Genomic DNA, 18,109 nt, shown 5'->3' with positions numbered 1-18,109 from the left:
CTGCACTGCACCAGGGAACAGAGCTGTGGACTTCAAGTGACCTTCTAAGCAGCTTGGATTGAGGCTCTTGGAAGGCAGAGATAATGACCTAAGAGAAAGAACTTGCACTGCAGTGCTCGGGGCCTGTTATTAGTACTGGAGGCTTTTGTGAAACATTTCCTATGCCAGCTCTACTAGAGCAGTATCCAGACTCCTTCAGGTTTGATAGAAGAAGGTATTTTTAAAATGCTTACTTTTAAAAAGTTATCTTTGTAAATACCTCATTGGCTTGCAAGCCTTTGTTTTCTTGTTTCTTTGTTGAACATACCCAAAAAAATGTTTTTGAAATCTTTCTTTTTCTTGTTTTGTGGGATTTTCTTTGGTGGGGGGGGTGGGGGGTGTGGTGATTGCAAGTGTGTTTGTTTAGTTATTTTGTTTTTATTTTTTTAATCTTATCTCTCATTTTCTATTCCTCCAAAGACTGGCTCCCTCATGCTTCCCAGTTCTCAACTCCACCCTGATTAACTTTGAGTTGTTTGGGCAAATACATTTCATTCTCCTTGCATTCCTGTTCTGTTGCAGATTTTGACTTGAACTATTTTTGGCATTGGAGCAAGTTTACAGACTATGTGCAGTGTGTCCTCACTTTCACTGGTGTGACTGGTTACATCACTTACCTGTGGCTGGACTCCTCCCTCTTTGTGGAAACGCTGGGCTTCCTTGCGGTGTTCACTGAAGCCATGCTGGGTGTCCCGCAGCTGTACCGCAACTACCAGAACAGATCTACAGAAGGAATGAGGTACGGTGCTTGTCCTGCATCAAACACATGTGTGTGCCTTTGTTGAGGTTGTCTCTGCAGTGTGGGAATGCTTTTCCAGGAAGGGCAATGCCTTCTTTACAATTTTTACTTGAAAACACAGCAGCAATTGGAGTAGGCTTTCTGTCAGTAGGAGCTGGTGCAGCACTGCTGAAGTCATTGGGAGTTCCACGTCACCTCTGAAGTAAGGTGAAACATGTTCTAATTAAATAAACATGTGGAACCACTGCTGTTGCCATTAGCAACATGTTGCAGTTCTACTCAAGCTGTGCTACGCCAGTAATTAGAAATGGTCTAAAGAGATCCTGCGTATCAAAAGTAATAAAGAGGATGAAAATATTTTGAGCCTGCAGCCTATAACTATCAGTATAACTCATATAATTAGCTTTTCCTCACATATCTGCTCATCACGTCTTCATAATCCATTACTATAGTTGTAGCAAATGAAATCAGTATTTATTTTCGTGTCGAAGCTTGAAACTGACATTTATGAAAGCTCCAATGTGACTTTTACAGTGGGACAGAAAATTTCAATCTGTGCCCACTCTTGAGTCATTAAATCAGAATATTTTTTCATACTGTTTATTGGATAACTGAAATGGTAACACTAGATTACAAAGGCAACTCGTGAAGCTTTTTGAGAGAGGAAGCCTTCACTATGGTTCATCAGTGCACTGGTCTGTGGAAACACTACAACAGCAAATTCAGTTCACAGAGTGCTGTGTTCATTTGTGACTGTCTTCTCTTTCATTGTTTCATTATTACTTATCTTCATTCCTTTTAAAATTTGCTGGATAATTTTTACTTTTGTCAAAACAATTAACCATGCCACCCCCAAACCAAAGCAATTCTGTCCTCTGTTCACATTGTTTGCTTTACTTGTTTGGCTTGAGCATTCTCATACTAGGTACTCTGAGATCCTTTCTAACTTGAAATGTTGAAATGTTCAGAAAGTTGCTTTGATGCTTCAGGCATTTTCTGATTGGGAGCCTTTTTGGTATGGAATGAGTCAGGATTTGCTTTCAAAATATTGGGGTACTTTTCATACACCCACTGTCTTGGAAAATTCTGTACCTGTGATAGCCAGAAATCAACTTACCTGCTAGACAGTTTTTATGCTCTGGTTTGACTTTTCATTTTCTATTTTGCATCTGTGAATCAAATGCCATATTAATGATGGCCACTGGTAGTGTTTTGCTTTTCCTTAATTCCTTCCTGGGGATGTGGGCTTCAGTTTTGCTATTTCTTGTGTGTGCTATTAGCAAAATGATTTTAAAAACCCCTTTGTTCTTTGTAAACTGCTAAGCATAGAATTGCAGAATTCTCATCTAGGACTGCTTGGCGAAAGAGTACTTGTGTTTAGTCAAGAGAAAATAGCATAAAAACTCATGTTTCCTTGCCATGGAACAGAACCAGGTCAAGCATAGCTGCACTTCTTATCACTTGTGCCCATGGTTCCAGAATGCATTCCTCTCTCTGGTTCCACTCTTGAAGCAGTACTTTGTGTGCCATTAGACATTGATGGGTCTGGGCACTGATGAAGTAATGCACAACTTTGTGCTGTTGTACTGCAGTGGGAGGATATTCACGCATATGTTGGTGCTCTTTCTTTTTATCAGGTTAATTGTGGTTTTATATATGTTGCAGGTGCCACACACATTGTAGTACCATGCAATCCTGAATTGACTGGATGTTCCCTAACCAGTACTGGGCTGTTGTTTCTGTGAGAGTGAGTGACTACTGCCAGTATTTCCACTGTTGGAAATACTTCCTCTGAACTTCCCTTCCTGTGCCCACTTCTCTAAGATCATATCAAGAAGAGACCCCAGTCACCTGAACACGGAAGTGAGCATGTAACAGTGCAGCCAGCCTACTTGCATGGGTATTTACCAGGTGAGGGCTGGCTGATGTCCTGGTTAGCTGATTACCACTGCTCTGTGCAGTTATTTACAGCTCAGGGCAGAAATAACCGTGTGTGTGGTTGGTTACACTGTTGGAAGCAATTGCATTGGGGATCTGGGCCAAAATGGCTGGCTGCCAGCCATGCTCTTAAGAAGCCTCAGTGGCAAAGAAAAAGAGATGAGTTTCTAGTTCTCTGTGACTTCAAGCTTAATGGGGAGAGCAATGAATATTAAGCTGTTTTATATAGTGACCTTTTGATCAATCATCACATCCTTACTGGAGGTGGTAATTTCTTAAACCTCAGTAATTCTGTCACCCAGTGCAGGAGTGTAGTCCCTGTTAAAGATCACAGCCTTCACTACTGCAGAGAAGTGGTTGTTCACAGATCCTCATGGCTTGCTGAGAAAAGCTGTAATGTGCATCTGTCTCTGAACCGGGACAGAGCAGCTGATACATTAATTGTATTTAGCAAACAAGTCCTTTCATAAAGGTTAACTGCTGAAAAAGAAATGGAGAATAAAGTCTCTGTATGTGGTCCCATCTGATCAGACTATCCTGGCAGACTCATCTGATACTCTTGCTCTGAAAAAAAGGCCACACTACCCACAACCCTTACCCCTCAGTAACACATCTTGAAGTGAGAAGTTTGAGGACATCTCATACTTAAGGTAGCAGTCATTTCCCAATAAACAAATGTGCTAAATGGGAGAGGTGGCTGTAGTGGCAGCCAGTATGCCCTTTAGGAGTCTGTTTTGGAAAGGGTCCTATCATCTCACCCCTGTATTTCCATTTGCTACTGCCTGAAAAGTCCCCTACTGAAAATGTCCTCTGTGTCTGAGGTAAATGTCCAGAGAGCATCTGCAGCTTAGACAGTTTTGTTTATTGTTACAGAGCATAGCTGGAGTCAAGGAATCTCAGTTATGTGCTTTGTAGTGCTCCTGAGAATGAGTCTGCTGGTTCTTTGATAGCTCTATTCTACTGGATAGAGCTCCTCACATCTTACTAAGTTTTCATTTTCCCCTTCTTTTCTCATTTTCCTTCTTTTTGTAGGATTATTACTGCTAGGTCCTGTAGCTTCCACCTCTGTTCTGACAAGAGCAGAGACCAAAGGAAAGGTTGGAAAGAAATGGAAACAATAAAAGTAGAAAGGAGATGCATGCTGAGTAAGAGCTTTTGTGGAGTGAAGATAGTGTAGTATGTCCTTGTGGGCTGATGATTGATGGATGGAAATTTTCCTATGATTAAGTAAACAACTAAGCTGGTCAAAGCAACGGAAATTTTCATCATGTTCTCTTTGACAATTCATCTGATTACTTTTGGGACGAGTACTTAATAGAAACTTGGAGCTCTGTTTAAGTATTTAAATACTTTTGAATGGTTGTGAACCTGAATAGTACAGTAGTGGTTATATAAATTATGGTACTAAATGTGACAGAAGTGCTTTGTAATGAATTGTTTTTATACCTATCGAAGAACTATTCACTCAATCTCCATTCTTTTCAATAACAAAACTAGTTCTGTCAGGTCACCTAGTAAAAGAGTAATTTAATTACTTTAATTATTGGGGTGGATTAAAATTATAAGTGATTTTGTTAGAAAAGACAAAAGCTACCTCAAAGTTAAAGAGTTTTTGAGTATTTGAGAAAAAAAGACACTATGACATTAAAAGATTGTTCATAATTTGTAAATGTTCTTTATATTATGTGATAAAATATTTCAAGAGTTGACATCCAGAACACCTCTCCTATACCACCTGTTAGGAGTTAGAGCTGCTGAATGCTGCAGTTGGGATCTGATACTCCTTGTTTTATTAACTGCTTTTGTTTTGGGACAGGAAACATACAGACAGGAACTTACTCTGTTATTTATCTTTGCATCCCCACTCCTTCCAGATAGTTGTCTCCCAGTCACTTTCTAATAAACTGCATTTGTGAGAAAAGGTAGTATTCGGCAGGAGGCAGTGGAAAGGGCAGGAAGGTTGCCTCTGGATCTGGCAGCAGCACTGCTGCACACAGAGGTGAGTGCATTGGGAGAATCCCATCCTTGTGTTGGACACACCTTTTATGGAGTTCCTGAGGGGGGTGGTGTGTACTTTTGTGCAGGTGTGGGGAGAGCCTCTGAGGGGAGACACTGCTGTTATTATGCTCTCCTCAAAATCCTGTCTGACCTCCCTCCACCAAAGGAGGAGGATGGAGGGTTGTCCTGGGGTAACTTTATGATGCCCATATCCCCATTTGTTTGTTTAGCCCAGAAATAAGTTTTGCACCTTTAAGACTGGTTCTGAGAGTGAAGGTGGGGAGAGAAGAGCAGAGTTTGTTATCAGAAACTGCACTTGGCTCCCCTGCATCCTGCTCCTGGACTGTGTTGTCTGCAGCACAGACAGACAGCGGGACAGAGCTTTTGCTTTTAGTTAGTCTTTAGCTAGCTGAGGCAGAGAAGTTCCCTGGACTGTGTTTTTCTTTTTCTTGGACCTGTTTAAACCTGCTCTGGACTGAACATCCAGAGGAGCACCAGCAGCTCGCAGCTGTGGCCCACCGGGTCGGGTCTGGGCCGTGGCATTTCCAGCGCCAGAGGGACTGATAAGAGACTGGGTGAGCCGAGCTGCAGCCCATGGAGGGGACTTTCTGAGTTTGTCATCTCTTTTGGAGCAGCAAGAGGTTTTAATGTTTAATATTGTTCTTTTTTTTTTTTTTTTTTGTGTGTGTGCTGGTGAATGCTTTGGCTGTTAAATAAAATAAACTTTTCTCCAAGGAAATCTTTTCCCAAACCAGCTGGTGGAGGGGCCACTTGAGTTTGCTTTCTAGAGGAGCCCCTTTGGAGGTTTTCTCCCAGATTTGCCCTAAACCAGGACAAGGGGATTCCTCTGTAAGGTCTATGCCCAAGTTGTAGGAGTATGATCCTACCCAAGTACCAAATTAACCTTGGGTCTGCACGAGGGTTGATTTGCTTCAGGACAGTATTGTGTTCCTGTCTACTGCCCTGCTCCAGAAAAAAAAACAACTGCCCTTCATGAAAAGTTTTTGCAAAGGCTTCTCAAAATCAGCTGGCAGTAACCCTTTTTGACTGCCAGCTGCTGCTCAAACCCCATGGAGAAGCAGTTTCTTCTCAGTCAGAGCTGCTGCATGGCACAATTTTCCCAGGTCCAAGAAAAAGGTCTAGCAGTAGGACAGAGCTGGACTGCATATCTTGAATTCTTAGAAGCCACAGTCCATTGGATACCCAGTTGTTAGCTTGGAAACATATGGGTTCAATAAAGCAAGGTATTTTTGCAGCAGTAGTTGAGGTCCTGGTATGCACTGTTGTCTCTTTCCTGGATGCACTCTGAGCATGGGATGGCCCTTGCTGTGCCTGGTTCAGGGCTGCATGTGCAGCTGCAGGGTCAGAAGAACTCAACCAGGGACACAAACCTGTGTTGTCCCTCTGCAAGCAATTTCCCAGGTCTGTCTTCTTGCTCATGTACAGCTTTCAGTCTGCTTAGAAGGAACCTTATTTCTGCACAACTTGGACTGTTGTGTTTGGCTGACTTTGTGCTGGAGGCACTGCCTGGAGACAGCCAATGCAATCAGTGACTCTGCTTATGTGTTGATAGGAGACTGTCTTGGGAAAGCTAGTCTGAAAAGGCTGAATGAGGATAATCTCAGGATTTCATTCAATCGGGTTATTGTGCTATGAAAGAAAAATATTAATTGAGTCTCTCCTGTGGCCGTGCTGGGTCAGTCACAGTGATTATTCTGTTTTAAAAAGCACAAATCACTTTTTCAGAGAAACAATTGGCATTTATTGTCTCAAAAGCTGCTGGAGTCAAAAGCTGCAAATTACAAGAAGCTTTTTCATTCAGAAATGTTTTATAAGGTGTGCTGCAGCTGTGAGCTAGTTACGAGCAAGCATTTATCTGAAATGTACGCAGTGAAATGAGTGTGGTAGAAAGAGGTATGAAAGAAATTTTATTAAATTATTCTAACATATATATATTTAATATATTATTTACTTTTCTCCTCTACAGATAATATTAAAAATACTAGAAGACAGTATTTCTTAGAGACATAAATTTTATTGTTGGTTGCTTTTATTGAATACTGCTCTATAACTTTTTCCTTTATGAGACATGCAGCTCTTTTTATCATTTTTCAGAAGAAATTTTTTGACTTCTGAGAACAGTGTTTGTCTCAGAGACAAACCCATTTATTCAAAAGCTGAGAAATAATGAAACCTGTTATATGTTTTCTGCTTGCATTATATTAAGATTGTATTAGCATTGTATTAACAATGTATTAGCATTGCTGTGATGAAGCAACTGAAGCCTTTATTCAGGACTGGCTAACCAATGTCTGGCCATCTCTTTTAGTGAGATTTTAGATTCAAGGCGATTCAGCAAGTGCTTTAAAAATGCTAGTTCTGTGGGTTCTTGGGATTTTTTTAGCCTGAGGGATTTTTTTATTTGTGAATAAGTAAAACAGCTTCAGTGAGTTACTTCCTTTGGAGTAACTTTTGAGTTACTTCCTTTATGCTATTTAACAGAAAACAAAACCCTGTGCTAGAGGGAGGTAGCAAGACTTGTGGATGTTTCTGCTCAGGCACCAACTATGTATTAGCTTCTTCAACATATATTTAGTTCCATTAAAAAGGGAGGCAGTTCACATCTGTTGTGGCAACTTTGTTACATATCTGTGCTTTTTGGGGGAGGCTCAGTAAGGGAATAAAAGAAATTACCTGGAAAAGAACTTAAAAAGTGCTAAAAGTAAGGGAAGTTGAAAGGGAATGATGCAGGCAATGGCCATATTGAATGTTAGGGATTTTTCTCTTCAGCTCCTTTTTCTCACTGTGAAACTGCATGGATGAGAGCAAAATCAAAGAAATAAGAGTAGGGATAATGGATGCCTATGGAAATATTTCCTTTCCTGAGCATGTCACATACACAAAGCAGACACCAGTATAGTAGAGACCTGAGTTAGGAGTAAATTGTGTCCAGTCCAGAACTAATACCAAGGAAGATGCTGAATAGAGAGAGACCTGTTTCCCACAGGCTTTGGCATTGTACCCTCCAGGTGCTGTTAAGCAGTTTCTTCTCTTATTCTTAAAGTAGCAGCTGCTTTGTGTATTAACAGACAAAACGGAGAACATGTTAGAGCGGTATGAGAGGTGAGGGCTATTTAGTTCAATCAAACAAACAAGCAAACTCCCAATATAGTTTTGTGGATTCAAATCATCTGACCCAACTAAGAAACAGGTTTTCATTGCATAAAGCATTGTGCAGACAATCATAAGGACTAAGTTATGAAAAAGTAGTTCTTGAGGGACTAGTTAGGACCTAAAAATTAATGGGGCCCTAGCCAATAGCGAAATCAAGGTCTTAAGCATGAGCCAGAACTACAAATCAAGTAAATGTAAAATTATTAGCTCTACCTAAATGTAGTTTGTATTTGGAGTTGTATAGCCCATTTCTTAGTCTTGGTGCCTTTCCTATTGCCCTAAGTTAATCAGAACTGTCACTGTGCTTACAAATTGCCTGTTTTAAACGATATAATTTACTGTTGTTCTTCTGTGATTGTATTTTTTTTGCCTTCCTAAATGCTCTTCTTTACTCAGATCCTTAGTTTTCTTTGTGGACTACAATTGTGTCATTGCTTCTGTAGCTCCAGCCAGCAGTCATAGTTTTCTGGGGAAGTTTTACTTGTTGGATTGTTTTGCTCTGCTGACATTTCATCTTCTGCTCCTGGCACTGATTAACTGGTTGCTATTGTTCTTTAGCATGGTTTTTATGTTAAATATTCCAAAGTTTTTCATTTCCGGACTTCGCATACACATCCAGGTTTGCATAATAGTCGGTGAACAGTTTTCATGACTGGATGGTTGAGGTTTTTGTACAACTATAAGGCTTACTACAAACTGCTTGTCTTCTCTCTTTACCTTTTCATTTGTAGTTCTAATGGGAACAGGAACATTAGATTCCCTTCTCAAATCTGCCTGTTTTAAGGCTAAGAGATTAAAGAAAGTAGCCTGTAATCATCAGAAGATTTCTAATTTATTCTCCCTTGAAAGTGTTACTACATCAGGAAAATAAACAGGCTTGGTCTCAGTGCTCTTAGGACAAGGGCAGAGTCAGCAAGTGAACAGATGGACTGAAACTATTTTGTTCTGATCCTAGGAATTAAGTGGATTCTCTCCTCTTCTCCAGACTCTCTTTTCACTTGGAGCAGACCTGTGATCGATGCCCCAGGTTCAAGGGCCTGCACTTTCTGCTTGACTCTCTGCAGATCTGTGGCCTGTGGGTTCCTGTGCTGGGTCTGTTCTGCAGTCACCTCTGTGCTCGCCTGCTGTGTCTCCCCAGAGCTGTTCTCTCAAGACCTGCAGCACAGTATGACTCTCTGAAAACAGTTCTTGTCGCCCTTTTGCTCCCTCCCCAGGAAGGAGACCTTCCTTCCCTCAGCCTCCCAGCACTTCTGACAGCTTGAGCAGTGGTATCCACTTACCTTAAGCATCTCTAAGCTTGTAGAACAGTGTGGACTGCTAAAGTTCTTGCACATATTGAACCTCTTACTCATTTCTCTTCCCTTGGCACCTCATCCCCTCTGTTGAAATAGTAAAATCAAAGCAAATGACTTCAAACTGAAAGCATTCATCTTTTACAAATAGTTCAAGGCTTCTGTGCAGTAATAGGAATAAAGCTCTGCTGGCATGTTTAATGAGTGCTGTCTTGGTAGGTGCTTTTCTCTGTGCCCTGAGAATTTGAATTACAAGAGAAAATTTATTGTACTTCTGTTACAAAACCATTCCATTAAGTTTAGGTGTGACATCTTCCTCTGGCAAGGAAGTGTCATGCAAGGTATTTTGCATAGATAAGGTTAGGTCAAGGTACAAAAGATGGGAATTGAGCCTGTCATGAAGACACCTGAGAGCTGAAAGTTTTCTAAAAATGTTGTCTTCCTCTGTTACCTAACAAATTTGGGAACAGAAGTGCCTCAGTTCTTGACATTGCAGCACCTGTATTGTTTTGTTAGAATTAACCACAGCCAATTGTGTAAGTGGATTAAGTTACCTGGATATAAGTGGTTGCAGAACTGTCTTCCTTAGTGCAGTAGGACTGAATGGGATTAGAAATATGGAATGGAAGTAAAGTGAGATTTGAGTTTGAAGAAATGTAGGTTGAGATGCAAGGATGCAAACAGCCATAATGATAATACTGACTGTGATGAAGATCTATAAAGTCAACAGAAAGGTGAGTAATTTAAGTAGCTAACAGATGAGCCAGAACACCATTAAAAAGAGAACAGAGAACCTTAAGTCAGGAAGTGACTTTGCAGGGTGGTCCAGAAAGACTACTGCGAAGACTTGGGTAGAGAATGGGAGTCGGGCAGATGTGAGTGGGTCGACTGCAGAGATTTTCTGTTTCATCTTTGACCTGTAATGGTGTGCTTGGTCCCCTGCTCCTCAGACACAGAGGGACAAGCAAACAGAAGAAGAGTGGGAAGTGCAGAGACTGATGTACTGAATGATGAGCCCAAAAACTGAGATGGTGAGAAAGTGGTCATAGTATTTTTGAGTAGAATAGTAAAAAAGTCTTGATATCAGAAAAAACCTGTTTGAACAAGGCTGAAAGGTAGGGCTTTAATTTTTTTCTGGGAGGATGGCTAGGAATGATACATGTCTGCATCACATCAGGGAATTACATGCCTAGCCAGATGTCCTGGCATTGTCAGGTGAGCTTTCAGGATAGTTGTGGAAGCCTTGTTCTGTACCAAGTCTTGTATTAGAGAATTTCCTAAAACAGGATTCATAGCATACAAGGCAGCAGATGGCAAGAGTTTGGGAATGAAGATAGGCTAGGGGATGTCTATCCTTGTTGAACTGCAAAAACCATACTGGGGCTCAAATTTTAAGATTTGTTTCATGCTACTCTGTGTGGGATTTGATCATGATGCTTTTATTTGCTCCCTGCAGTGTTCAGTTCTGCCCACAGCAGGGCTTCAAAGCTCTGAAGCCACCCTGGGTCAGTGGCAAAGTGGAAAGTGGCTCAGAAAGTGTTGGTTTGTGGTGGCACTTGCTGACAAAGTATAGCCTTCCCACAGGGTTTTGCTTTAAGAAGCAGCATCGAGGTGTATAGTGTCTCACTGTCACCAGTAACTACACTGCTGCACCTCTGTGTGCACTTGAGCATGTGGAAGGAAATGGAGAAACCTGGAATTTCAGATGAAGATCTGCGTGGTGACATACCTTCATATAGAGCTTGCAAGGGGTTATTTCATAGAATCAATAAGGTTGGAAGAAACCTCTAAAATTACTGAGTCCAGCCATTGACCTAACACTGCCAGGTCTGCTATTATTTCCTTATGGTGCTAAGATGTTTTGGAGGAGAATGCAAGCTTTGTTCTTGCAAATATCTGTAATTCCTTTCCAGACAGTAATGTGGACTTTGTCCCCCAGTGATCACTCTTATTTTACCCACTAATGTGTTTGGGGTTTTAATTTCCCCAGTGTTTTCCTAGAACGTGAGAAGCGTTTTTACTATCTGAAGGATGTGATTATTCAGGAAAAGTAATGGCTGCAACATCATTAGATTTTTCATTGTGGATGCTGGCTTTGAAGACAAGTGAACTCAAATCATCTAGAAAAAGGAAAGCACTGGAGCTGGGACTATTACTTTATGTTTGTTGACTAAAGAGGTAATTGGAGTTTTTGAAGTATAAACTAGAAGTGTGCTGAAGCTATGTACTTGTTATCATATGAAGGTGAAGGGAAAATGGGAAAATGTGCTCAAATTTCCTTGAGTTGAATGAAGAGTCTGATGATCTCTTGGTTGTCTAGGGCAAGAAGAAAGGAAGATTTAAAAGCATTGCTTTGAGCCTTGGGATACACAGCTGCACTGAAGCAAACCTCTGTTCCCTCTTGTGTTTTAATTACCTTTCAAATTGAATTTATCCCAAGTTATTTACAACTAGAGCAGGAAATGCACTGAATGCTGTTGCACAGGGACGTTGTGTTGATACTTCTTGGCAATGGCCTTGCAGGACATTGCAGTGATGTGGCAGTGGGCAGACTGCAGCTACTGGGATGTAGCAGGCCAACTATCCTGCCGGGAAGTGAGCCATGGGAAGGAGTGCTGCTCCCTGGGATTTGTTTCCCTGTGCCCTTGCATGGCAGCAGGTCCTTTTATCACCTGCCTTTCAGTGCATGATGTGGGGCCCCAGGGTGGGCTGTACCAAGTGGTTGGAGAGAAGATGGGCAGCAGGAGAGCATCTAGAGCAGCATGAGCCAGCAGCTGTGCCTGCAGCTCCACCAATTGCAATGCCATGAGTGGGAGGTGAGAGGGAAGCAGGGACAGATCTTTGAGAACAACTTCACAAGTGAGATCTTGAAAAATGGTGTAATTTAGGTGTGCTCTGCACCATTCTCATTACATTGATGGTACCATGTGTGTTGGCAGCTGACTGCAGTTATCGTGAGAGGTGCAGGATGTGATTTTCTGCCCTGGAACCAGAGGAAATCTGGTCCCTGCCATGGCAGCAGGTCTCAAGCTTCCCAGTTCACCAGCAGCAGAAACAGAGCTTGTCTGACATGTGTTCATACCACATGTCTAAGCAGACCTGAGCTTTGCAGTCTGGCTGGCATCCATCTGTGTCTCCTGCAGAAAGGGCACTGGTGTGAATTGTGGCTCAAATCTTTCCTCTGATCCACACCTGCTTCATAGAATTTGGGTTTTTTTGTGCTCGTTAAGATGTGCTGCCCTTCTTTCTGCAGCACAAGTTGTAGAATGCTAGAAGTACTTTGTAGTTGTTAAGGGTTACCAGTTTCTGGACCCCTACAGACTAAACTTTAGGCACAGCTGCTTGGCATAGCTGGAGGCCATATTAGTGATCCTGGACTATCTGCCAGCCTGTGTGGCATGTCTTGTAGTTTCCTCTTGACTAACCTTTCACAGACATGTTCTAAAAATACTGGATTTTGGGTGGGTATGCTACATGGGATCAAAATGCCTGACACTGCCATGCTTGGGCATTTAGAAAACAGATATTAATGAAAAAAAAAAGACAAATACCCCTTTAACCTGTTTTTCTGTGAAATTTTTGTTTAGATGCACCTTTTTGGGTTTGTTTGCCTGATGGTGTTTCAGACTGCAATCCTGCATTTAATCTTTCCTCATTGATGAGTACAGTCCCTGAAAAATCACAGGAACTTTTAGATAATTTGTTCTTGGATTGCAGCTGACTGTGGTATCAATTGCTTCTGGATATGGCTTTAACTCATCTGCTTCAGCTTGGTTACAGAGATCGAAAATAAATGCTGGATCTCTCTTGCTGCATGCTCCTCTTAACTTCTGCTAGCATTGTAGGGCTGGAGAAATGTCTTTTTCTGGAGATGGTCAGTGCTGCTCCAGCCTCAGAGGAATTGTTGAGAAGTGAGGTAAGGCACCCACACCAAGCAGGGCATGTAGGACTGGTGAACGGTTTCATGCTTGGATTCCCAGCTGGTTGTACAATATTTAAAACAAGATCTTTGCTTGTTCACACAGAAGGACCTGTCTTGGGGTATGCACACTTAGTTTCCATGTTTTCAAACTTCAGAGACTTTGGATATTTGATCCGTGTGTTTTCTTTTTCTTCTTTTCCTTTTAATTGTTTTTGGCAGGCTAAGCAAATTGGTTAGCATGAGGAGGTTTCCTTTTTTTGTTAAGTCATATGGCATTTTGTTAGAAACAAATGGTCTGTTTATTAATTTTTGTTTGTTTTGTGCAGTGTTAAAAATAACATGGCATTCATGTTTTCTGGTCTGTGTTTCACTGCTGTAGGCGGGCCAGCCTCTGATTGAAGTGCAGTGTTAGGGATGCTTGCTGTCTTTCCTAAGTAGACTATTTCAGAGCTGCAAATGGGAACTGAAAGCTTTCCAAAGTCAGGGTGTTACAACTGAGTCTGCTTTCTCTTCCAGATATTCCTGTGCAAATGGCTTGTGGGAGGTAGCAGCTTAAAAGGTTGCTGGAGAGATACCTTCTGTACCTTCTTCCTCACTTCCCAAAACCAAATGCAGTGTTGAAAATACTCACAGGCTGCTTCTGTGTGAGCTTTATAAATGAACTAAATACTATATTACCAGCTTTTAAATTCTGTACCTTCTTCCTCACTTCCCAAAACCAAATGCAATGTTGAAAATACTCACTGACAGGCTGCTTCTGTGTGAGCTTTATTCCTGAACTAAATACTATATTACCAGCTTTTAAATTATTTTATTCTGCTTTTGTATCCCATCATTCAAGGATTTGTCACTGTGTTTTAACATGTGTGAAATTCAATTGTTAATATATGAAGAAACCGTGGCAGTCTAATCAGATTTTCTGATTTGGCAAAACCTGTGTCCTGGCCAAGATATGGGGAAGTTTGCCACAATGTGGGGCCACGATGGGGGAAGTTTTGGACAACTTCCACTGATTCTTGAACCTCTGTTCAGTTAGTCCAGGCTAATTCTTCTTTATGTAGGTAAAGGGAAATACATTATGTTCTTTTTTTCTCTTATTAAACATAACTTCGAAGTTTTGAGTTCATAGAGTGTCTGAGCACAGCTAGCCCTAAGTTTTTGACTGTAGCAGGATGTAATTACATCAAGGCAACACGTACCTCCTGTTGCTATTTGTGCTGAAACGTCTGCTCAAACCACTACAGGATTTTTCAGTGGAAGTCACCATCTAATGTCTGATTCTGTCAGTGTCTTCGAGCGTGCAGGGTTTGGCTTTGTGTGTTAAGCTACAAATATGCAGAATCATAACATCAGTGTGAGAAAATCTGCAGTGCAAACAGGAAGTAAGGACTCCTGTGTCTTTTTCCTTCTGCATGTTTTGTGCTCAGTCCCAGCCTGTGTTCTGCAAACTGCAACTCTGCAGCCCTGCTGCTGTTTGGATGGAGGGCTGCAACAGTCTTAAAACAGACTGGTTCACCAGGGAAGTGGAAGAGGGAGGCTTCACATCTCATATTCTTTTAAAAGATCCTTCTTTTTTTTAGTTTTTTTTTTTCTTTCAGATGAAGGAAGAAGAAAAGTGTAATAATCCACAAGTGATTAATGTTGAGCAGAGTGTGCAAAGACTCCAAGGGAGAATCAGAGACTTGAGACTGAGTTTGAGACAGCCAGCTTGTGTGCAGAAGGAATGAAGATGCTGAGAAGCTTTTATTAGAATAGTATTAGTCCTGGATAAGGCAGATAGAACCTGAATATCTAGCAGATATAATTGTTTTGTAAATTAATCATCCTCTAGTATAGTTCCATAGAAAGAAGCAACAAATTTTGGTTTGGAGTTTTTTTTTTTTTCTCTTTCAAATGTAGCTTTTTCTACATCTAAATAATTCTATAAAAATTAAGGTCTGTTGGCTGACTGCAGATACCATGTTACTGATAGCTGCTGTTACCTCTAGTTGCTGTCACTTTGTGATTAATATACAGCATACAGGAAACCTGAAAGAAGGAAGTTATTCCGTGAGAAAAGTGAATGCTGCTTTCCAGCATGTAGTTTACTTATTTAGCAAATGAAGACCAGTACAGCTTATTTATGAAATCTGCTATCAGTGGTAGAGAACAGCAACACATTTTCACATTACCATATTAAAAACCACCATTTAGCAACCCACCTCTAATCTAGTGTCTGATCAGAAGGGCTGGGGTCTCTCAGAATTAATTCCTGCAACAGAATAAATAAGTGCTCTTTCAGATTTTAAAAACAGCTGAAAAAATACCAGCTTTTCCTCTTTGTGGTCATTTGCAATTTATGTAGACTTGGCCTGGCTGTTACTACATTAACAACTCCTTCTATCAAGCTCAGCTTGATAGGCAGTGAGGAAGCCGCTTGCTTTTTAGGAGGTTTGTTGTCATTGGATACTGTGGTGCTGATGTACATTACTGCGAAGTGCTATTTTTACCACAAGTCTGCCTCAGCCTCTGGCAATACCAGCTATTTGAGCGCAGTTCCTGCCTCTGCAGTTGGCATCTCTGTTGTCAGACAGACACATGCTGCTATTTGCTTATTTCTGCATCCCCAGGTTGCTCTCTGGCACTGCTCACCCCTAACCTGCTTGCTCATTTGTGCTAAAAGCAGTTGTGCTATCCTCCTAGAATGTATCCACCATATCGACAAGGTGAGCATTTCCTGCCTTCTGCCTCTCCCCAGCTTAGCCTTGGGCTGTTTCAGGAAAGAAATAATTACTCCTAAGTCCTGCTTTGCTTTGTAGTCAGTGCTGCACAGAACAGCTTGGCTTGTGTGACTTTGCTGATAGCAGGAAGATGGAGTGTGAAGTTGGTCTTTGTGGGAAATTTTTGCTGTACGCAGCCTCTTTGTGCTGTGCTGTCCAGTATAAGGCAGTGTTGATGATGGGCCCTGACTGCCTGTTGTAGCAAAGCCTCTTCTGCATTACCAGTGCAGCATTTTTGCTTGCACTTGTGAAACCAAGGGTCAGACTCTGGTGCACCAGGTGCACCAGAGTCTGTGATCTACCAACCCACAACACCTGGCACATGGAAAAGGTGCAGATCTATGGGCTGACGTTGGTTATAGGAGCATCACCAAGACCAAATGTTGGATCCTGCACTTGGGTTGCAACAAGCCCAAGCTACAGGCTTGGGAAATAGTGGCTGGAGAGGTCCTCACCGGAAAAGGACTTGGGGGTGCTGGTTGACATCCACCTAATTATGGAGATATTTAAAAGATGTGCAGATGCACCACTTAGGGGCATGGTTTAGAGGTCGACTTGACATGGTTGGGTGACTTCAGGTTAATGGTTGAACTCACAGGTCTTTTCCAACCTAATGATTCTATGATTCACTCAGCAGAGTTACAGTAGAGCAGTGAAGCAAGGGCTTAGGTGTGGTCTCCTCTTCTTGTTCTTTCTTCTCCACAACCAATTGAAAATTCCCATTTCTTCTGGGCAGTAAAATGCTTCTTTTTTCACAGACACTGCTCTTTTCTCCACCAGGGCAGGTAAAGGGCAGCTAACTGCCCAAACTAGAATGGTGTTTTTCTTGTCTACCCCAAAAGTAAGACCAAATATAAGATTAGCCTTTCTTTCCCAGGTGACTGGGTAAAATTGAGAAGCTGCAGACAAAAACTGGCTTTTCTGTGCAATGTGGCATCCTGAAGTGACACAATAGCTGGAAGGTATGAGAACAGTGACAGTGTATCCATGCCATCCATCCCTCAGAGTCATACACAAACCACTGCATCATTGCAAGTGACATCTGCATATGCAGCAAGGGCAGAGCAATTGCTAATCCCAAACCAGGGGGAGGACCATCGCTGTTGCACTGAGAATCTGGAGACTGGGACTTGACAGAAGCTGTGTTGATGGTGTAACCTTCATCCAGCCCAGCCTGTCTCAGGCCTGTGATATGGTAGTAGGGGCAGGGCCAGCTCTGTTTCATCCAAGGTGCCACACAGTCACTTGGTGGGTTTCTCAGCAAGCTGAAACTTTGAGGCTGGTTGAGATGAGAGAGAGCCAACAGCAATTGTAGCTTTTCCCCTCCCTGGAGTGGGCACTGGAGGAGTGAGACACATACTGATTTGGAGAGGGTGCAGGGGGCATTCCAGGGTGCTTGGAGTGATGAGGTGAGGGTCCTGGGCCAGCATGCACCTATTTGCTTGTTCCCTAGCTTTACCCTCATGGTGGATTGATGTTGGCTAATGCCAGGTCCTCACCATGCCACTCATACTGCTCCTGCTCCTCAGCAGGGGAGAGAAAAATACAACAGAAGGCTCATGGGTTGAGATAAGGACAGGGAGATCACTCACCAGTTGCCATCACAGGCAAAACAGACTCCACTCAAGGAAATTAATTTAATTTATTGCTGATCAAAATCAGAGGACAATAATGAGAAATAAACCCAAATCTTAAAACAGCTTCCCCAGACCTCTCCCTTCTTCCCAAGCTCAATTTTATTTTATCTTCTCTACATTCTCCCCACGAATGACACAGAGGGAATGGGGGTTGTAGCCAGTTCATCACATGTTTTTGCTGCTCCGTCCTCTTCATGCTCTTTCCCTACTCCATTTGGGATTCCTCCCAGGGTGACAGTGCTTCATGAACTTCTTCAATGTGGGTGCTTCCCATGGTATGAACTTCTCCAGTGTGGGTCCCCATGTGTCCTTTCCATGGGGTGCAGTCCTTCAGGAATGGATTGTACAATCCATTGCTCCAGGGGTCACAAGTCCTGACAGAAAGCTGCTTGAGCTTTGCTGTTGTGGGCCACACTCTCCATGGACCCACAGGTCCTGCCAGGGACCTGCTCCAGCATAGGCTTCCCATGGGGTCACAACCTCCTTTGGGCATCCACTTACTCCAGGATGGAGTACAGGTGGATCTGTGCTCCCCCATGGATCTCCATGGGCTGCAGGGGCACAGCTGCTTCATCATGGTCTTCACCGCAGGCTGCAGGGGAATCTGTTCT

At 42.2% G+C, this 18,109-nt stretch overlaps 1 protein-coding gene across 6 annotated transcripts in view; it reads left to right on the top strand.

The window, feature by feature from the left end:
- SLC66A2 (solute carrier family 66 member 2) overlaps positions 1–18,109 on the top strand; it is a 77,794-nt gene that overhangs the window by 43,193 nt on the left and 16,492 nt on the right. For 4 of the 6 annotated variants that reach the window (XR_014952759.1, XM_021553399.3, XM_021553397.3 and 1 more), the window contains one exon: positions 562–778. Coding sequence is in view for 5 of the 6 variants with exons in the window: in XM_021553399.3 (XP_021409074.1) it covers positions 562–778 (217 nt within the window). In the remaining variant the exon portion in view is untranslated. Of the gene's footprint in view, positions 1–561; positions 779–8,873; positions 14,687–18,109 lie in introns of those variants that run through there. The other 2 variants (XM_085571558.1, XM_085571556.1) reach the window with 1 other exon arrangement.

The sequence above is a fragment of the Lonchura striata genome, chromosome 2 (assembly GCF_050655825.1).
Source record: "Lonchura striata isolate lonStrDom1 chromosome 2, ASM5065582v1, whole genome shotgun sequence".
Taxonomy (NCBI): domain Eukaryota; kingdom Metazoa; phylum Chordata; class Aves; order Passeriformes; family Estrildidae; genus Lonchura; species Lonchura striata.
This window is presented reverse-complemented; position numbering and strand designations above follow the sequence as displayed.